Source organism: Dipodomys spectabilis, unplaced genomic scaffold (assembly GCF_019054845.1).
Source record: "Dipodomys spectabilis isolate Male_0828 unplaced genomic scaffold, ASM1905484v1 ptg000085l, whole genome shotgun sequence".
Classification (NCBI taxonomy): Eukaryota; Metazoa; Chordata; class Mammalia; order Rodentia; family Heteromyidae; genus Dipodomys; species Dipodomys spectabilis.
The window spans coordinates 9,104,492-9,127,228 of record NW_024870762.1 but is presented as its reverse complement, the minus strand read 5'-3'; the positions used below and the strand labels follow the sequence as shown (position 1 = coordinate 9,127,228).

Sequence of the window (22,737 nt, the reverse complement as noted above, 5' to 3'; positions counted from 1 at the left end):
GATGTTAAGTAGTTTATTTTATCCATGCCTTGGACTCTGGCATCTGCATGTGCTCTATTTCATTGTGCTAAACTTAATTGAGTTCATACTCAGAACAACCTTAAAGACATGAGATTTTTATGTCATTTGAATTAAGGAACTAAATTTTTATGTTCCTTTTGGACATGATTTTAAAGTGTTCCACTTAAAGATGTTTTTCAATGGGTTCATCTAAATCTTCTCTCCTTGGTGAACACTTAATGTCAAATTTCAGGAGAGTCTTCAGTCTGTTGATGGCTATTAACGATGATAAACTTTATAATGCCACATCCACATGCCTTTTAGATGGGCCATTTGTGGCCCCAGATGTACAGTGTTCCTTTTTTTAGTATGTGATTCATTTGTCTCTTGAAGTTAGGAGTGCATTCTTAGTAAGCTATGAATTATTGATGATCATTTTTGGTTTCATCAAGTACAGATCAATATGATAGAAGAGCTAGGTTATATAGCAATTAAGAATTTTAAGAGGTAGATAGCTCTATTCAAGATCTTGTATAAATGTGGAAAGTTAGATGTGATCCCTACTTGACTTTCCTGTGTAAATTTTAGTTGAAAAGAGTTTTAGAAGCTTTAGGCATAGAACTTTTTTTCTCTGTGGAATCTTAAGATAGTTCACTTATATAGCGCAGTACATCATACTACACTTACTGCAGTAACCTTGGTGTTATTGACCCTTATCAGCAGGATATATGCTTTGAATGTGATTTTTTCCCCACAGATTCTCTTTTTGATGTACCAAAAAAGAGAGGCTAAATGTTATAAGACTGATTTTATTAAAGACAAATGGGGGGGGGGAGAGGAAGTAAGGGAGGGAGGAGGGAGGAAGGAAGGGAGGAAGCAAGAAAGGAAGAAAGGAAGGGTGGAGGGAAGGAAGGGAGGGAGGGAGGGAAAAGAGGGAGGAAGGAAGGAACGAAAGAAAGAAAAGAGTCAACATTGCAGCAAGTAGATCTGGGCTCTGTAATCAATCAGACTTTTTTTTTTTTTTGTCGGGTGTGGGGCCTGAACTCTGGGCCTGGGCGCTGTCCCTCAGCTCTTCAGCTCAAGGCTAGTGCTCTACCACTTGAGCCACAGTGCCACTTCTGGCTTTTTCTGCTTGTGTGGTGCTGAGGAATCAAACCCAGGGCCTCATGCATGCGAGGCAAGCACTCTGCCACTGAGCCATCTTCCCAGCCCCTATAATCAGACTCTTAAGTCTTCTAAGTAGTATGGTAAAGTTTATATTGTTTTGAAACTACTGAATTGGAAGGGCAGACTTTCAATAATTGTATTATTAAATTATTCATACTAAATAGAGAAAATAAAATTTAGCCCAAAGAGTCTGATCAGACTGTCTCCTGATGAATGAGTTATCAAACAGGATAGGACTCTAGACATATAAAATTTCTGAAGAAATGAACAATTACTGAGAACATGCAGTAGACAAACTATAGTTCTGATGAAAATACTGGAGAAAACCTTTAAGTCATACTGTTATTGTCCTTTTCTTCAGGCTCTTTGCTTTCTGTCTTAGTCTATGTCCTGTAGCTATAACAGCATACCCAAACCTGGGTGATTTATTTATTTTTATTATATATATATATATATATATATATATTTTTTTTTTTATTGTGAAAGTACTCTACAGAGGGGTTACAATTACATGGGCAAGGAAATGAGTACATTTCTTATCAAGCATTGTTGCCTCCTCCTTTGTTTCCCCTTCCCATCCCTGGGTGACTTATAAAGAGTAGAAGTATACTTTGGCCTATACAATGATGAATAAAGAATAGAAGTTTAAGGAAGTGGCACTGTAGCTCAAGTGGTAGAGCATTAGCCTTCAGCAAAAGCTCAAGGAAAGTGCCCAGGTCCTGAGTTCAAGCCCTAACACTAGGGAAAAAAAGAATGGAAGTTTGGCCTATACTTCTGGAGGCTGGGAAGTCCAAGAGCATGACACCAGGATGAGGGCAAGATGGGAAGCAAAAGAGCAAGTAGGAACATGTAGAAGAGACAAGACACAAGGGGAAATTTTACTTGATGACAACCCAGTGTTGCAACTGATCTATTCCTGAAAGAACAGAGAGAAGGTTATTAACCTTTTACAAGAGCTCTGTCTCCACAATGAAGCGAAAATGATTCAAGTATAGTTGGCCTGAGAGGGAGACCTTAGTTGAAATAGAAACTTGGTGTAGTTGAATTGATTTTTAACATGTCATTTTCCAGAAGATGTTCTGATTAATATTGGGACCAATAGGCAATTCGCGTTATAGTCTAGTTGTCTCCACATCACACATTTGCTTTCTCAGTACCTCCCACATTACACATTTGCTTTCTCAGTACCTCCCACTCTGTGTGCCAGAGGGGTAGCTCATAAAGGTTAATAAAGGAGAAGAAAATGGAAGAGAGGAATAATATTGAACTCTATTGCATCTGTACATGAAATTACGGTGCTACAAAACTCATAGAAAGCTATTGAATATTAGATGGGTAGAAGGGATGGGGAAAGAGAGAATAATAAAGGCGTTCATCTAGTTAATGTAGTATGTGTGTGTGTTATATGTATGTATATGTGTGTGCATGTGTACATGAGAAGGAGAGAGAGAGAGAGACAGAGACAGAGAGAGACAGAGAGAGAGAGACCATGGTGGAACTCTCTCTTGAACAATTAATACACACTGAGTGACTGGAATGTAAAATACTTCCTGTTGAGGGTTGGGTACTAGTAGAGGGGAAAGGGTGAACAAAGAAGGGTAAAGGAGGGGGGTGTATGATTATACTTTGTATGTATGAAAATAAATGACAAAACCTGTTGAAATCACTTTGACAGTGGGGAAGTGGGGAAGAGAGCAATAAGAAGGGTGCGTTTGATGAAGGCACATTAGAATTATGTATGGCAATGTCACAGTAAAACCCCACAATTAATGTGTTACTAAAAATGTTTTTTAAAAGTTTTGAAGGGAAATTATTGTCTAGCAGCATATTATTGAGTAGCTACAAGATTTAGAATAGAGATGTGTTTATTTTTATGTGCTGCCTTTTTCTTAAGGCAGGAAAGAAACCTAGATGCTGTAGATCTTTTTTCTGGAGATAATGTTGCCAAAGGTTTCTTACATGAATAGGTAAACTAATGAATAACTAGTAATGAATAACTAGTTATAAGCTGCAGTATTGAAGATTCAGTTAGATATATTCATCTTCATGCATTCTGTGTATGGGAATGTTCATCTTCTTTTCTTCGTTTTTCTTCTCATCTCAACCTCAACTTGGTTGATCTGGATGTTTTTCTGGTGTGGTGAAGATGATTGACAGGATATGTGTGAAAGTACAAGATCATCTCAACTCCTTACGAAATTGTGGGGGAGATGCTATCCAGGAAGACTTAAAATCAGCAGAACGGCTCATGCGTGATGCTAAGAACTCTAAAACGGTGAGTGTCACTTCAGGCTTTGTGAGGGTCTTGTTTAATAAGATGTCAAAATTAAATTTTAGAAACTGGTTCCAACTTTCTTTACCTTTCTACTGTATTCTAAAGTTATTAACAAGTGGCGAATGAACTGAATTAATCTTTTTCTTCTTTCTGTGCCTGGGAAGATTACCAATAATGAAAATGTAAGATAATAAAACAGAGAGTCAATGTGATATACAGAGAGTATAATTGAGCCTTGAAGAACTGATAAGTGGTTATAGTTTAACTGAGTAATAATTCACTTAAATTATTTTACTTCTAAGCTGATTACGTGAAACTCTCTTTTGTCAACTCTAAAGGGGAGCTTCTATTATTTTTGTTAGGGTTTGGTTCCCCAAGTGTGACTTAATAGAAAAGGGATTAATCAGGAATTAATGAAACCTTGCACCTGTTCTTCATTCTGCTATTAGGATCATGTAATCATTGTGGATCATTAATGAGAGGAACATGCAAGTTAGTTTAATGCTTCTGTGGTACAATAAGAAATGTATATTTATGTTTGTCCCTAAGGCCCCTGCAATGTCCTGAATGATAGAGGTGGTGGGAACATCTTTTGTTACTGATAACATGTGCCTTTTAGCATCTCAGAGTTTATCCTCTTAGAGAACTTGGTGAGTCCCTAGAGGAACAAACTATGTGATTAAAGCATTGGAACTTTCAGCTCTTCCTCTAAACTTTCTGTAAACTTAGGCAGACTGGAGATTGGATTCAGTCACCAATGACTAATGATTTGATCAGCCATACCTCTGTAGTGGAACTTTCATAAAATATCTAAATAGTGGTATACCAATAACTTGTTGGATTGGTGCTAAGAAGGTTGCATACCTATGTGGAGAGGGCATGGAAGTCCTCTATGCCTCTACATGACTTCCATTTGTCTATTACTGAGTTGTGTTCTTTTAAAAAAAAAAAACAGTGATAGCAAATTTCTACCCTAGGTTCTCTGGGTCATTGTGATAAGTAATTGAACCTGAAGTGTATGTTGTGGGAACTCCTGAATTCATAGTCAGACATACCAACTGATGACAAATGATTTGTGGCTGTAAACTGAAGAGTCGGGACAGTCCAATGGGGCTGAGCTTTCTTACATGGGATCTGACATTAACTCCAGGCAGATAGACCCAGAGTAGAACTGAATTATAAGATACTCAGTTGTTATCTGAAGAGAATTGGAGACTTACTTGGTATGGCAAACCCCTAAACTTTTGGTGACAGAGTGTGATTAAAATGACTCAACTCTCACGCTCCAGATAAGGACACAACGGCACAAAGATTTCTAAGGTGCTGAATGACAGAAGTGGTCAAGTAAAGGTCTTCCAATGCCAGTATATGAATTCTTAGGCTAGTTGTGATTTATTGAATAACAATGAATGTTCATAGAGTTTGGACCTCAGTTTATTAATCTGTATAAAGAAGCTTTGACTATGATGATCTTTAATAATACTTCACCTTTTCACTGCAGTGGTTTTGTTATTTATTGAAATACTTTTTCAACTGGAGAAAGGTTACCTATTATTTTTGTTACAGTTGTTACCAAATTTATACCATGTTGGTGGTATGTCTTGGGCAGGAGCCAGTGGCTCATTATCCAATCCAATTCAAGAGACGCTGGAATCAATGGCTGGAGAAGTTACAAGAGTTGTAGATGAACAACTAAAGGTCTGTGGGTTTTATTATTTTGAAAATAAAAATACTATGATTTGACTGTATATTATAGTCATAGCTACTTGTGTTTTAGGGGAGTGTGTGTGTGTGTGTGTGTGTACACAATTGCTGTGCAGATGAATGTGTAGTAAAAGTTGAACTTCTATGTATATTCCTGCTTTATCTGCTTTGGAATAACTTCTGACTTAATTTAATACACTAATTGTCCATAATATAAGGAAAATGGTTGAAATTGACTGTAGGCACAAAGACAAGTTTGCTTTGATTTAAAAAAAATCTGTTAGTGCATTTGATTTGGAGAATAGAAAAGATGATAGCAGCTATGCTTATGGTATCTAGATGTAATAGGAATTCTGACATTAGGCTGCTAGACAGTAATATTGACAGAACTCCAGTTGGGAGATGAAGTGAACCCAAAGTAACAGGGATCTGCTGTAGGTTTACTGGCTAGGACAAAAAGTAAACTGAGGTTTCTAGAATTTTAGAGGAAGGTATATTAAGTTAAGATTAGATTTTTCATAAGGTAATTTTTCAAAGCAGCTGCACTCAAGAATTTCCATATTCAGAAAAGTTTCATAATTTCTCATCTGTCTTTCAAGGATGTCTTTCAAAACTGTCTCTACATTGCTGTCATTATTTGGTCTATTTTCTTTTGAGAGCACAATTGCTGGAGCTCATAGGGATTTGATGTGCAACTCAGTAATAGCTTCATAATATGCTAATTATTCTCTTTGAAAATTAAGTTAACTGAGTAGAAAATGTTGTAGAATTTACGAGTTTTAAGTCTCTGTCTTACTAAGCATCTTTTACAGAGAGACTCAAGTGCCATTTTTATTTTCGTGAACTGTAAATCTTTTTATTTATTGATGTCACTACAGGGCTTGAACTTGGTTTTTCAGTCACACTTCGCTTGTTTTTACTCTACTACTTCAGCCACATCTTCTTGCTTTTGGCTGGTTAATTGGACAGGAGAGTTGTGGATTTGTCTTGACTAGGATAGCTTCAAACCACGATCCTCAGATCTCAGCCTCCTCCTGAGTAGCTAAGACTGCAGGTGGGAGCCACCAGCACCTGGCAATTGGATTATTTTTAATTCAAAGAGTAGGAAGGGATTCGTACACCATATACTTCCTAATAGAACTTCTATCTGCCATGAAAAGCAAAATATGGAAGGTTTTTCTTAAGATACTTCAAATCAGCTTTATTTATTTCTGAGTGCAAAAAGTTAAATTATACCTGCAAGTATATTTTTAAAAGAAAGGTTAAAAAAATCACCAAAAATCCCAGCAGTTTTTTTATCACTGTTAATAATTTAGTGCATTTTGAGACATTCTGTACCTACATAGAAAATATTACATCTATGTGATTATACTATACATAATGATTAGTAGTCACTGTTTATATTTGGCATCATGTCATGAATGCAGTTCTAGCAGTATAAATGTTAGTTTTTCTTTTTTTTGGGGGGGGGGGGGGAGGGGGGTCCGGTCGTGGGGCCTGAACTCTGGGCCTGGGCGCTGTCCCTCAGCTCTTCAGCTCAAGGCTAGCACTCTACCACTTGAGCCACAGTGCCACTTCCGGCTCTTTTTCTTTTTGCTTATGTGATGCTGAGGAATTGAACCCAGGGCCTCATGCATGCAAGGCAAGCGCTCTACCACTGAGCCACCTTCCCAGCCCTAAATGTTAGTTTTTATAACTACATGGTATTCTTTTGTATAGCTGCACTGTCATAATTTATTCTCTAATTTCTGATTAATTTTACTTCCTATAAGTGATACTTCTAGGTAAAATACTATATATATTTTATACTTTCATACACACTTGCAAACTTGGGTCCAGCAATACAGACAATTATTCTTTTGGCTACACTTTTAGCATATCACATTTAATCTTTGTAATGTAATAGGACTATAAATAATCTCTGTCTTTTGAATTTCTTTAATATTCATTGATATATCAAGTACCTGTATCATCAATTGGTATTTCTTTTGTTGTAAATTACATGTTCATTACCTAATGTTTGCTTTTCCTTTAAAGTATTTGTGAGATTTTCTTACATAGTCAGATTTGGCTGACATTTAAATCAGCATAAAGCATTGTATGGTGACCTTTCCTGTCAAACAGCTTCAAACTATCAATTGCTGCTCCAAGAGGTCTAACTCAGAGATGATCCCCCTGCCTTCTGTATTCTTGTACTTTGTGACATACAAAGTTAGGTTTTCTAGGGAGGGGCTAGAAGGCTGGTATCTGAAGAAACAATACATTTAAAAATGCATTAAAAAAACAAACCTGAGATAATGTAATATATAGCATCTCAAAGATTTTACTGTAAATAGGCATTCTCTATTTTTTTTTTGTCATTGGCTTTTCTGACGCCTTGTTAAATGTTTAGCATTCATCTGCTATTTTCTTATTTGCAAGCACATTAATGTACTTTTCTCTTAGTCTCACTAATTTCTCCATGCCCAGTGAGGATGGCTTGTTCCTCATATCTACCCACCTCACCTACCCCCATTTTCAATATTCTCTGACCTTCTGAATTTTAGGCTTCTTTATCTTTGGGAATATCCATCATGATAAAAGTGAATAAGAACTTCTTTATTTCTTTTTTTTTTTTTCCGGTCGTGGGGCTTGAACTCTGGGCCTGGGCGTTGTCCTTCAGCTCTTCAGCTCAAGGCGAGCGCTCTACCACTTGAGCCACAGCGCCACTTCCGTGAATAAGAACTTCTTAATCAAATGTTCCTTCTTCATTTTCCCTCACCCACGCACATGTTTAATTTCACAGGCCATAGGCAGTTTGTTTTGTTTCTGTTTTCTTCCAGTTTATCTGACAAATGAATAGCTTTTACTGTTTGGAAAACAATCCATTTTCTATTTATAGTTACCCTGCATTGGTTTTCTTAAAATTATATAAGGAATTTTTTTTTAAATACAAGCAGCATTTAATTTTTGTTAAACAATGATAATCCTTACTTATTTCACTAATATCAAATTTCCTAATTTCTAGAATTATATTAAATGAGCAAGCGCTAACCTGGGTTCATTATTTCACAATAAAGATAATTGTTATTATGTAAAAAAAAATATTATAGAGAATGGAAGAAAAGTAAAGGGAAGGCCTAGACTTGTGTCCTGGATTTGCACATGGCTTCAGTATGTGCTATAAGCACATACTGAAATAAATGTATTTTCTAAAAATATATTTTATTGTAAAGGTGATGTATAGAGGGGTGACAGTTATAGAAGTAAGGTAATGAGTGCATTTCTTTTCAAACATTATTACCTCCTTCCTTGTTTTTCTCCCACTTTTCCTCCCCCTCAAATTGTAAAGTTCATATCCATCACAGTGTCTTGTGAGTATCACTGTTGCATTGGTACACCCTTTGTCCTTTTTCTCACCATTTTATTATTCTCCTTTCCTTCCCCAAATCAAATAAATGTACATACAAGACACAGGGTACCAAAATAAAAAACAGTGACAACAGGGGATAAACCAAAGGGGAAAAAAATGAAAGAAAAAGAAATAATGTCACAAAGTACATTAAAACAAACAAACAAAAACAAACCTCTTGTTTGCATATCTTGGAGTTCATTTTGATTAGCATCATTTTATATGAGCATATGTATATAGCTATTAAGCTATTGTGGTTGTTGCCTAAGTTTCTTATGATGAAGTTGCCTTGTACAAAATTATTTTGTCTTATGATAATCAGGGCATTTAATCTTGATCATTTTGTTTTGTAGCCCATAATGAGCATTTTAAATGTTGGATGAGGAAAAAGTTCAAGTAGCTCTTTGAGCCATCTTTCAAAAGTATTATTTCAGAAAGCAAAAGAAATGGCCAAAGAAGCCTAGACTTCTTACAGGAGCATTAAGTCAGGAGAAACTTCTTGAATGAGGTGATGTTTTCTTAGGACCAGCTTGTCTTAAGTGTTTTAGAATAACAAGTCTCCTTTTCTCTGTCTTTTTATTCTGACATTTACTCCTGGAGTAATATAGTAAATGTAGTAATGGGATTTGAGTGTTTTAACATAAGGAAACTTGCATTTTTTTCCCTTCTGGATTTAAAATTCAGGGTGTTTGTTTTGGCCTGAGAAATTCTTGACTTCACTCAGGACTTACATGGTGAAATACTTCCCTGGTAAATTTCAGATTTACTTAGGATATGAGACCTGAAGGGTTTAGGTGGCATTTTGTCAAGTATTAACTCAGTTTGGCTAAGAGAGAGAGTTCTCTAAGTTTTCCTTTTCCTACATTTTATGTTCCCAAAGCAAGAGGATGAAAGTTTTCAGAACATTTTGGTTTGGAACTTATATTTGCAAGTCATCGGCTTGCTTCAGAGTGCATGAGTATAGCTGACATCATAAGATATTAATCCAATTTGTTTTACGCATATTATATAGATTTCTTCAGTACTAATAGTCATTTTTTACAATTAAGAAATATACATCTAGAGGTGGGATGGTCATGGTTCAAAGCCAGCCTGAAGCAAAAAGTTAGCAATACCTTTTTAAAATAACTGAGCCAGATGTGGTGGCCTATACCAGCTGAGTGGGAGGTGGAGGTTGAAGGATTGCTATCCAAGGCCAGCTCTAGACAAAGCCACACACACCCTCCCGACTATCATTAGAAAAATAAAATCTGATTGATACCTTTCAAATTCAGGACCTTACTCATTGCAAGATGTCTGAAGGTAATAAAACACAGACTAACAAAATGAAGAATATATAAGAAAAATGCAGAAAGATGGGTAGAGTAAATTTAGCCTGGTTTAGCTTTCCAGAGGGAAAGAAAATGGGAGAAGGCAATTTTTAAAGAGATGGTAGCTGAGATATTCAGAGATGGGTTTCAGGAAGCCCTGTGAAGCCCAAGCAACTAAAGCAAACCTATGTCTAGCGAGTTATCATCATGAAAAGTGGAACACTGAAGAAGAGGTCTCAAAAGGAGTCCAAGGTGAGAGATGGGGAAGCTTTTTGTAATTGATTATAAAAGCCCATGTTCAAACCAGCTGATTACAATCAGCTATTCATTAGGCAGTGATAGATCGTGTTCAAAACCAACCTAAGCAAAAGATAGCATGTAACCATCTGGTAAACAGATTAAAAACAAAAGGACTGATGCCAACTGCTTGGTAAGCATAGTGCCTCCAGTTCAGTCCCTGTACCAAAAACTGACAGCTTACTTCTCAACCGTTAAAGACAAGAAACAATGGAATAATATTCCCAGAGTTCTGAGAGGACCTGCAAACTGTATATTTATTGGACCTAATATTTGTGAATGAGGACTAGATAAAGGTATTTTCATTAAAAACAACAAACAAAACCAGATACTAGATACAGCTAGATACTTTACTGTCATTAGGTGACATTAAAAAAAAAAGAAAGCCAAAGGATACACTTTGGGAGAAAGGAAAAGATCTGATCTGCAAGAAAGACTAGGGAGCAGGGGAAGTCAATTGTGGCTTAATTAGAAACATGCTGTTGTAGAACCAGCATTCATGTCCAAAGTGTTTATAAGAAAAAGCAAACACAGTGCTAGAAATGAGTTTGTAAGTCATAATGAAGTAAGTTAAAACTTCCCACTGTCCTTAATTAAAAGTGAAATATTAAGCCTAATGTTATCCATTAGCCATAGTTTATTTAAATTAAAATCAAATAAAATGTGAAATTCAAATTCCAGGTACTTAAGTAGTCCTACAGGGCTAGTGATCCTCAATTGGCTAGCACAGAAACTCCTCCCAGATGTTCTGTTGGAGAATGTTGCTTTAGACATGAAATATAGCATGCATGCTAAAAATTTCTAATGAAGCCACTGAAACAGCTGCACTATTACATTCTTAGAGGTCATTAGAAGGAAGTGCTAGGTTAGTTTTGGTTGTCACAGGCATTGGCCAGGCCAATGGCATTTCCTTTAAACACCCTGCTGTATTATAGATAACATGTTTACTTGAGTTGCATTGGAGCAAAAGTAGTCATTGAAAGCCACGGAAAGGGTGGATATTGATGAACAGGATTTGGTGCACAGAGGGCCGTGGGACTTGGAAGGGGATCCTGTCTAAGAACCTGGACTGAAAGCTACATGTCCTGTGATATTTCTCCCAGCCCTGCTATCAAAGAGTATATACCATCAGCTTTGGGTACCACTGGCTTGGCAGGGGAGGAAAAGCATAGGGGGTGAAGCAGAAAGAAAGGAGTGGCGTTTCCTTTAGACATTGGACAGGACCACTAGAAAAGGAAAACAAGGAAACAGAAGACCTGAGGCCCCAATTTACCCAGTTCCAACCACAAGCTTGGGACCTTTAGCACGTCATTTATCTTCTCTGCCCCAGTTTCTTCCTTTATAAAATAGGGTCATGAAAAATCACCCTCATTTGCTACTTTGTGAATTGAAAGAAATCATGGATGAAATGACTTTGCAGGGTGGAACATTCTATATTATATTGTTGGTTGGTCAGTGTTACAATATAGGTCATGGTAAGGGACCTAACAGCAAAATATTTGTTGAATTAAATTCCTAAGGCAGTTGGATGCTGGTGGCTCACACCATAATCCTAGATACTCAGGAGGCTGAGAACTGAGGATCATGGTTCAAAGCCAGCGTAGGCAGGAAAGGCTATAACACTCTTTATTTCCAATAACTACCAAAAAAAAAAAAAAAGGCAGGAAGTAGAGCTGTGGCTCAAGTGGTAGAGTGCTAGTCTTGAGCAAAAGAAGCTCAGGCCCTCCCCAGGACTAGGAAAAAAAAAAAATCCCCTAAGACAAGCTGACATTTTTTTTTTTTTTTTTACAAGACCCAAGCCATGTGATCATGAATTTCTAGAGCAAAGTTGGATTAGATGACAGTGCAAAATCTGTTTATTTACTTACCTCAACTCACTTCACAGCCCACAGCAATTTCTTGGCACTGGAAGGCAGACCACCTCTTTCCATCTGGAGTTTATTCTAAGGGAATTAGCACTGCCAAGCAGGAAGAGCAATCACAATGCAGCTGATAGGTGACTAATATTTTTACTCAAGGTCGCTCTTCTCAGATTTGTTGTACTATTATGTTTGTTTATGCCCAAGAAGAAAGTACACTATCTTGGTCTTAAAACTGATGTGTTGTTGTCCCCTGCAGATGCATGGTGTAGGAGCTTTCTTGAATAATGTATTAAATCATTGATGGTTGGAACAGAGTTATAGTAGGGACAGAGAGTTGTCAAAATAGGATTGGTTGCCTGGTACCAATGGCTCATGCCTGTAATTTAGTCTAAAAGCCCAGCTAGAAAGTCCATGAGACTTAATCTCAACTACCAAAAAGGTGTGGCTCAAGTGGGAGAGAGCCAGGCCTTGAGTATAAGCCCCAGTACTGGCAATAAATAAATAAATAGGAATGCCTTTTCTAAACTTCTCTAGAGGCAGTTGCCTTTTACTCTTCTCCCCGGGGCTCTAGGAGATCCTTATGAACAGCCTTCCATTTTGTTGCTTATTCTGGTATGATGAGAGGCTCTATTAATGGGGTTGGAGTTTGCCTATGAATATGTGGGCAACTAGACGACTCAGCTAGTCTTTCATTTACAAACCTAGATAGGTCCTTGCTTACACCAGAACAGAAATAACATCTCAGCCTGTCTTTGAAAAATCTACTTTGTTTGTTTTTTTAATCATTAAGAGTAGTCTTAGAAATCAGCCCAGTGTCAGTGGCTCACTCTTGTAATCCTAGCTATTCAGGAGGCTGAGATATAAGGATTGTAGCCTACTTGGGCAAAAAGTCTGTGAGAGACCAATTAACCATTAAAAATCATGGAGTTGTGGCTAGAGCACTAGCCTTTAGTGAAAAAGCTGAAAGCCAGCACCCACACCGTGAATTCAAGCCGCACTCCTGGGTGGGGGAGAGAGTAGTAAGAGTAGTCTCAGAAATCAGATGACTACTCAGACCTATAATATCCTGAGCTCTTCCAGTGCGAGCTATACATTCTCTGAAACCTTTACATAAGTAGGATCACTCAATCCTCAATAATCCTATGAAGAGAAAACTTTTTGTTCTTAGAGATCAGTAACTTCACCTATTGTCACTCAGGTTGCAAACTCAGGTCTGACACAAAGGCTAATGTCCTTACCACGCTTTTCAGTCCTATCATCTGTCTCCGGCAAATTGTTTAACCTCCTTTAGCTCACATTCCCTAACTGTAAAACGAGGATCCCAGAAATAGAAGCGCTGTCTGTCCCCCAAGATGCTGAAAGGAGAAAATGTGAAGAAATGTTCCTTCGATTCTGTAGTGTTAATACAAATGTGTTTTGATTATTACTATTAATGTTGTTTATAAAGTGTTCTGTAAATGTTTTGTCTGTTATTATTCATGTTGTTTATTGTGGTTATCATAATTACTGTTTTACTTAACACTAAGGCTTTTCTTTAAAAAAAAAAAAAAGAATCTAAAATTGGCAGTAGTTTCTCTGATTTTTCTGCTGCTGCTGGCTTAATGGAGCTATTGAGTGCTTTGTCCTAATTTGGAGTTTGTGTGATTTGAGACTCACATGCATTCAAAACTGATAGTTTTTTAAGAGATATTTTTAGATCTGAGGTTCATCTCTGCACGTTTATTTTCTAGCACCAGGGAGAACACTCTGGCGTGGTAAGTTGGTGCACAAAGGCTGGATCTTCGTATTTGTTAATCCTCTCATTCATGGCTTTCTGTTAACTTCACCTCTCAATACAACACTTCAGATAGCAGCAGGAAGCTTGTGTGTTGTGAGAAGTGTCTGACGTAAAATGATTACCTGAGATCGGTGATCATCCAGTGCTCACAAAGTCACCCTGGGGCAGCTGAAAATCCTTGATCGCACCCAGGACTCTCAGGCTCTGTGTCGTATATAACCACCTCTCAGTTTTACGGTCCTGCCTCCGGTGCAGTGTCATCATCTCTCCTGCACTCTGCTGCATTGCAGGCTTTACTCGAATCCATGGTTGATGCCGCTGAGAACCTTTGTCCCAATGTGATGAAAAAAGCCCACATTCGACAAGACTTGATTCATGCCAGCACTGAAAAGATTTCCATTCCACGTACCTTTGTTAAAAATGTCCTGTTGGAGCAGTCTGGAATTGATATCCTTAACAAAATTAGGTAGGTTTATACTGTTGATAAAGCAATGAGCTGCAGTGTCTGAATGCAGTTGAGGCAGCTGGAAAGAGTGGCTTTTATCCATATGTAATGTGTTAGGCATATCTAGTATGCAGACTGTCTCTCTCTCTATGTATATAGTTGTGCATAAATGCGTAGTTTTACCATTTCCAAAATAAGGCTATCTATATGCATTACTGAAGAGCCTAGTTTTAGGCTGTTTTTAAGGGCTCTATAGTTAAAAGGGGTGTACGTGTTTTTAATTCCTTGTGTTTGCCTCTGGGGTTTATCTTTCATCTTTCTAAATGACTAGCTTGAAGGCTGAGGGCAGTTTGCTTTCTATCACCATGGTTTTTTTTGTGAGCAAACACACTGCCTATAAATAGGCAGAGGCCCACTCTGACCTTGCCATGTTTGCCTTCTGGTTTATTTTGATGTGTCTGCAGTGTTATGTGTATACTAGTGCTGTCACAGTTTGAAAAATATGCCGAGATATAAATATTTAGGAGCCATGATCACTGACAAATTTTCCTTAATTTTTACTTAGAGTTTCTTGGCTGTCATCAGTTTTCCATTGTAAACTCAGCTAATTGTATGTCTCCTCCTTGGAGAAAGTTCAGAAATACTTTTGATTTCCTACTGAAGCTATTTTGGAATATTGATAAGAATGTTGTAGCAGAAGAATAGTCACACCTATCTGGAGAGTTGGGAATGAATCTAACAATAATGATGCAGCCAAGTTATGAGGAAAAATGACAGCTTGAACAGAACAAGACAAAGATTAAATCATTATTTACATACTGAAGCCTTACAGGAGGATTTAGGAATTCTACAGCGATTGGACAGTTGCTGGTTGACAGTCTCAGGTTGAAGATAGAGATATTAGGGTTTGTTGTTTGAATAAATAACGCTCCTAGAGCCTATTCAGCTGAAATATAGCTGGAAAGATTAGAAAAACTTTTAAAGTTTTTCAGAGAGTTTCTTAGATACCATAGTTAGTGATCTTAGGAATTAAAGCCTTTAACAAGGTAAGTAAGCATACTTTTGTTACCTGCTACTTCAGAATTTTTTTAGTGAAAATAAGTATTGAAAGGTTAATATGTTTAAGATAAAAATATAGTTAATATTGATATCACCTTTAATAAGCAAGAAAATTTTATTGGCCACCATTCTGTCATAGTAATAGGATCAATCTCCAATAGAGTGTATTCTGATACCTTTATTATAATGCATCAAATTCTGTCAAATATCGTCACTTCCATAAAATAATGTGCAAATTTTGAAAGGGAAAGATAAGACTCTTCACTTTGGTCAATCAATTTTATGTCCATTGATTCTTTATTTGGCTGTTTATATAATGTGCTAAACTGAGCATGAACTGAATGAAAATATCAACACAAGCACACAAGGAGGTTTATATTCATATACGTATGTGTGCACATGCAGATTAAGGTTACCCAAGTTTTTGAAAAGTTTTGCAAACTGAAAAATCCCAAGACATTTTAAAATGTATTTTTCCTGAGTTTTGCTTCTTGGTGCTACAATTTGAAATAGGTAAATCTCTCCTTCCTACTTTCAAAGAAGAGATGAGACAGAAACAAAGTATAGAATTGAGAATTTCACAACGAAGGGCACTTTCCAGGCTTACAAAAATATCAGAGGAAATTCTTGTTAAAATTATATTGGATATGAGACCCAAGTAAGTCTTACCAGTGGATACCTCTGGGTAATAACTCGTAAAGTATTAGGTAAAATAAATGTAGTAAGACTTCCTTTCAGGTAAAAGAATTAAAGAGACCTCCTTTTATTTTTAGCTCCGGTGAGTTTTTAGAGTAGACACCATAGTCAATACTTCCATTCTGCTGTCCTACTCATAGAAATCTTCCCCAACAGAAATAATCAATGCACATTATTGCCTTTAGGTTTAAAAGATCTTTTTCCCATTACACACATGTACTCTCAACTTTAATTTTAGGATTAAGACATGTTGTTTTGGCAACTCTTTTACTTGCTCTGATAGAGGAAAAAAATCATTTGTTGGCTTTAAAAGGAGGCTGAGCTTGTGAGACAATACCTCACATTTTCCTTTAAAAGTACTGTGTAATTATGGACATCTGGTCATATGTGCGTGTAAGTGGGATTCCTTAGCTTGAAAACACACATGGAAGTTGAATTGTTGTGAATATCATCACATGGCTGAACTGTGAACTAAAATACCAGCCTCCTGTAGAAACTTTTTAATGACTGAGTTTGTTTAATAATGAAAATTACAACTTTATGTTGTCTGAGCAATTGTCTAAGCTCAGACAAGAGTCACCCAAGTTGGAAATTGTAGCATTTATAAAGATAGGGGTACAGTGCATTTTCAGTAAGATGGCAAGTCAAAACAGAAATGGTATAATACAGTACCATTTGGTGAAAGTTTTTTTTTTTTCAAAGGGTAAGGAATACACATATTAAAGTAATAGCTATGACTTAGCAACCAGGCTAGACTTTCTTAATTTACTCCAGCCTAGGTTTGCTTTCATTTATGTCAATGGGTGAATTGTACCATGCCACATGGTTCATATGGTTGCCATTACATTTGTCTCTATCCAGATGTTTTTCATTCCTGCCATTAAATCCTGAGTTTTAAATTTAGAGGCAGGTTGAAATAGGTAAAGAAAGTCTATTATCTGTGTGTTTATGGCAGTGTTTAAAGCTTATTTTTGGAAATCTCTAGCCCTGTTCACACATTCTTGCATTCCATTTTCAAAGAAAGAAATGGAATCACAGTTGTTGACCTTACCAGCACAGGATCAAGGTGAATAAGCGTTTTTTTCTCCTTTGCACAAATTAAAATGCTACTCTTTCCCTTTAATTTTCACACAGTGAAGTGAAGCTGACAGTGGCCTCCTTCCTGTCTGATCGGATTGTGGATGAAATCCTGGATGCACTCTCACACTGCCATCATAAGCTGGTAAGTGCAGGGCACATCATAAGCAAGGGCTCCTGTTATCGTTGCTTTGTGATATATGGAGGTGTGGTTTCTTTTCTGTATTTCCTTTCTTCACAATTTTATGGGAAAAGATCCTGATTTTCCTCCTTCCCCTTATCCTTTGCTTCTAGACATTCTGGAGAGCATTAGGATTTCTTTAGAGGGAATGGCAGAGGAAAACAAGAGGGATCATATCTAGAAATCTTGCTCATGTTTCATGCAGGTTAAAAATTTTGGAAGGAGCTAGGAATGTGGCCCGGAAGTCTTATGGGGCAGTTAAGGTTTGTTTTTTTTGTTTTTTTTTTTTGGGGGGGGGGGGTGGGGGTCCAGTCGTGGGGCCTGAACTCTAGGCCTGGGCGCTGTCCCTCAGCTCTTCAGCTCAAGGCTAGCACTCTACCACTTGAGCCACAGTGCCACTTCCAGCTTTTTTCTTTTTGCTTATGTGGTGCTGGGGAATGGAACCCAGGGCCTCATGCATGCCAGGCAAGCGCTCTACCACTGAGCCACCTTCTCAGCCCTGCAGTTAAGGTTTTATAACTGTGTATATGTCTCCAAAATATCAAAAATCTCCTAAGCAACTTACTACAGAGCTTTCTCCATAGAAAGACTTTTAAGCTAACAGTGCAGGATGGAGGGAACCCATTTTATGACAATGAATTTTGGGGATACCATAAAGGACACTAAAATGAAAAAAACAGCTACAGTTTCTTTATGTGAGGCAGATAAATGAGAGCGATGTATGACTATTTCCTACAAAAAAAAAAATAAGACATCTGTTAGCATTGCTCAGAATATTACATGTGGACTGGAACTGGTCCCACTAATAAGTGATTACTAGTTCATAAGCATTCACTTTCTCAGAAACCAACAGAAAAAAAAAAACTTTCTTAAGAAACTTCTAGGGCAGTTTGACATAAGCACTGAATTCAAACACATTATTTTTCTAAATTTTCTGTTTATTGTATTTTATCAATATATTGGTTTGTACCAAATTGAGATATGCATATATAGCCACATTACAGCAGCACTATTTTCTAGTTCCTGGCACAGTAAAGAGCTACTTCACTGTTTCAAGCTCTCAATTGAGACTTAAAAAAAAAATAAGCACAAACAAAATCAATAGAAAGTTTCTTTTAGCAACAGTTAATTGATGTCTCAGTTTATTGATGTCTCTCAGCTCCAGGAAATACCTCAAAATGACACAAACACTGGATACTGGATCAGCATAAGTCTGCACTTGAGAACGGCATTGGAACCTTAAATTTTTCACCTTTTCACATTTGTCCCCTTCATTGAAGAATTTACTCCAAAAGTATTGATATTTTCTGTCTTCAGTTGAAAGGGAATTGTGAGAATGCACTTCTGTGTTATTTTGAACTTCATGTTCATATCAATACTGTGGGTTTGGATGACAAAAAGTGTAGATGCTGTATGAATAAGATAGCATCTTCAAAATGGAACTTGGTTTCTATCATGCTTAGATACCATTTTTCTCCAATTTAAGTTTAGAAGTGTTCCCAACGCATTCACAGACATATTGCTGCTTCTCACTGTTTCAGAAGAGTTAACTAAAAGTTTCTGATGTCAAATCAGCTCAATTCTGGAACTTTTGAAGTTCATCCAGCTCATTCTACCTTGATACCATTTAATTTTTTTGGTATATGCCTAAAGCAAAACCGTGGAAATAACAATTCATATAAAATTTGGTTTTCCTTACATGAAAATGATGAAAGGTAGCAAGACATAAAACTTTTTGGTGATTTCTTTCCTTCAGTCTTTTAAAAATAATGCAAGCTAAAACTCATTTTGCTATATATATATATATATATATATATATATATATATATATATATACACATATACATATATACACATATACATATATACATATATACATATATACACATATATATATGCACTAGTATAGAAAGGAGTTTCTTTCAAAACTACTAAAAAGAGAACTACTTATTTTATTCAAGGATAAGTAGTCTCCTTATTTATGAGGTTTGTAATTTCTTGCTTAAAACGATGTTCTACAAAGAAAGAGAATGAAAGGTGAAGTAACACTGGTTGAGCTTTATTGTCTTTAACTACTTGCCAAGTTAGGGCTCCACTGCGCCATCTTGTGGACGATGTCTTCAGAAATTAGACTAACCAGCTCTTTCCTTGTCCCCTGTGCTTTAATTTCTCCTTGTATGGTCTCAATCCTACCTACAGGCAGACCATTTCAGCAGACGCGGCAAAGCTCTTCTTCATCAAGAGTCCCTAGAAATCGAACTGGCTGAGGAGAAGCCAGTGAAACGCTCTGTTGTCACAGTGGAGGAGCTAACAGAGGTAGAGCGCTTAGAAGATCTGGATACTTGTATGGTAAGGCACATCCTTTGCTGGTAGCAACTGTTTGAAATCAGACCTTAGACCCTGTCATACAGACATTTTCAAAAACTTGTTGCCATGTATAGAACTGCTAAGCTTAAGCCTCGGGCATCCACCATTCCCAGTCCCCTTCTAAAGCCCTGTAGCCATCGTAGGGGAGTAATTATAAACTAATTAGAAGTTGATTACACAACTCTTAAAAGGTCCTGTGTGACAGGAATATATCATTAAAATGAAACTGTAGATCAGCCATTTAAATTATGTAGAAGGATACATTCAAATAAAATATATTGGGGGCTCCTTTCTTGTTTGTTTTTTCTCCCCTCTCTCTGCTGCTGTTCTCCATTCTTGCCTTATAATTTGCTGACAAATGTTTAAATTCAGACTTCATGTTTAGGTGAGATACAGGTTCTCATTCACTTGACTTGATTTTCTTGTGAAGGTGGACTAGCATTCTGCTTTACCTAACAGTAGGTCGTCATTCATAACCCCATTCGCTGGGTCTCATGTGGCACATCCATCTGGGCAGATAATAAGAACAGTACAATTGTTGATACATTTATTTCCTCCTCTGAGGACAATTTTACTTCAGTCCTTACTTCATTATTTTAAAATTTATGTTGTTGGCATAGCTATTTCTCAAGAAATCAATTGTTTGTGTATGTGTTTTGCCTCTCTATTCAGTGTGCTTGTTTTACTAAAAGAATCTTTTTATGTGTGTGTGCTCAAGCACTCCCTGAATTTTTTTGCTCAAGGCTAGCACTCTGACCATTTGAGTGACAACTCTACTTCTGATTTTTTAGTAGTTCATTGGAGATAAGTCTCACAGACTTTCTTGCCCAAGCTGACTTTAAATTATGATCCTCAGATCTCAGCCTTCTGAGTAGCTAGGATTACAGGCACGAGCCACCAGCACCCAGCTAAAACAATCTTTTTTTTTTTTTAGACCCTTTATAATCTGACAAGGTGCCAGTGAGACTAGATTTGGGTTACTTACCTCAAATATTTCTGTATTAATATCTGAGTGTAGTAATTTTTAGATTCAGCTGTTAAAAAATAGGGCTTGTTTTTAACGTTAGAAAACAAAGGAGCAAGCAGGGCACTGGTGGCTCACACCTATAATCCTAGCTACTCAGGAGGCTGAGATCTGAGGATTGGGGTTTGAAGTCAGCCCAGGCAAAGTAGTCCCTTGTAAGACTCCTATCTCCAATTAACCACTCAAAAACTAGGAATGGCTCTGTGGCTTAAGTGGTAGAGCCTTGAGCATTAAGAAGCTCAGGGACAGCACCCAGGCCCTGAGTTCAAGCCCTACGACCAACAAAAACAAACATGAGATCTGGTCCATATTATTTTTTTAGACAGAAAGTCTAATGTAATAAGTTTTCTTCCTTACAAGCCACTGTTATATTTCTTAAAGCTTGAGAATAAGTTACTTTAGTGTTCTGCATGAAAGCCCTTGCATATATAAGCTAACACTTTAGTTAACATTGTAATGTCATTAGAAAAAGCTAAAGAGTAATATTCTAAGAACAACATAGATGGAGTGAATTTGATACAAGTACATTATGTACAAGTTGTAAATATCAAATTGAAGCCCCTTTGTATAATTTATGCAAATTACATTTAAAAAATAAAATTAATTCGTTAGAAAGCAAAAATATAAAATCAATTATATATGCTATTCTTTACACTAAAATAAGAGTTTAAGTATATACTTAAAAAGGTAGTAAGAAGAGTATAATGGTACTTATTAATGCTGTCAATCATAATTATTTTCCTAAAATTTTATATGAAATGGATATAACAAAATTGCTTTGTCACTTACTAACTAAATATTTAAAAGAATTCTAATAAAATAATGTCTTATAACTATATAAATCTATGATCTGTATGGAGGAAATTATCTAATTTTTGAAGATTTACTTGTCTAGTACATTGTAAATTGTGCACATAAGAGATATTTTTATTTTATTTGCATTTTGAAACAAAATATGGATTACTTCTGTTTGCTGATGCAGGCTCTCATCCTGACTTTTGTCTGGGATATTCATGAGTACTAAATCAATTTTGAACATTTCTTTAACAAGCTTGTTAGAGACTTTGGTTATCTCTTTTTATTCTGGTCCCTAGCTTTCTAATTTTTGTTTTCTCACAGGTCTTCTGGTCCAAAGGTCAATCCAAATTCAGTAAAAACCAATAATTATGGTTGTATTAGGTAAACTTTCAGGGCATATGTTAGTCATAGACATTTATATTTATTTTAACAAGAATTACCTTGCAGGGGCACAGAAATAGGAATCCATGTGAGTAGTTTATTTGGACAAAAATTCAGTACTTAAATTGAGAACTCTTAAGCTTCCACTTTGACTGAGGCCTAAATAGGAATGGTTATATGAGTGAAGGGAGCTGATTATCTGCTAAAGAGTGACTGGTCACTTCTAATCCAACTTGACTGCAAAGTTAAGGACAAAAGAGATTCTTTTTAAACAGGATGCCAGAAAGAGAATCTTTTTTGCGGGGCGGGAAGGGGGGGAGATGGTTAGGAACAGTTCATCTCCCATCTGATATCTTTTTATTGTTGTTGGTAGTGAGGCCTGGACATTGTCCCTGAGCATTTGTGCTCAAGGCTAGTACATTTCCACTTTGAGCCACAGCTCCACTTCTGGTTTTCTGGTGGTTAATTGGAGATAGGAGTCGTATGGACTTTCCTGCCCAGGCTGCCTTTGAACTGTGAGCTTCATGTCTCAGCCTCCTGTGCATTTAGAATTAAAAACATGAGCCCCCAATGTCTGACTTTCTTTTTTTAATATTTTAAATTATTTGTAAGTGTTCCACAGAGTTTTTGAGTACAAAGCATCTTGATCGTGTCACCCTTCTGATCATTCTCCCATCCCCACTCCTCCTCACAATTTTCTTAGTTCCATTTTTTCATTTAACAAGAGAAACTAAGAAGTAATCTAGCTCACTGGGTAGGATATGGTGGGGAGGAGAAGAAGAATAACTATTGGATAAACTGTGAAGTTTTGCACCTTTATTCTTGGGTGAGTGAGGGGGATGGGGGAGGGGGAGGGGGATTCACAGGTCCTAGGGCTTAAACTCAGATCCTGTGCTGCACCTTAGCTCTTTTTTTTTTTTTTTACT

The 22,737-nt window shown here is 36.8% G+C and overlaps 1 protein-coding gene across 3 annotated transcripts in view; it reads left to right on the top strand.

Annotated features, from left to right (window-relative positions):
* The window catches only part of Carmil1 (capping protein regulator and myosin 1 linker 1), a 286,802-nt gene that overhangs the window by 218,147 nt on the left and 45,918 nt on the right, over positions 1 to 22,737 (top strand). For all 3 annotated transcript variants that reach the window (XM_042683832.1, XM_042683831.1, XM_042683833.1), the window contains exons 25-29: positions 3,314 to 3,442; positions 5,009 to 5,140; positions 14,074 to 14,249; positions 17,118 to 17,205; positions 19,441 to 19,590. In XM_042683832.1, coding sequence (XP_042539766.1) covers positions 3,314 to 3,442; positions 5,009 to 5,140; positions 14,074 to 14,249; positions 17,118 to 17,205; positions 19,441 to 19,590 — 675 coding nt within the window. The remainder of the gene's footprint in view (positions 1 to 3,313; positions 3,443 to 5,008; positions 5,141 to 14,073; positions 14,250 to 17,117; positions 17,206 to 19,440; positions 19,591 to 22,737) is intronic.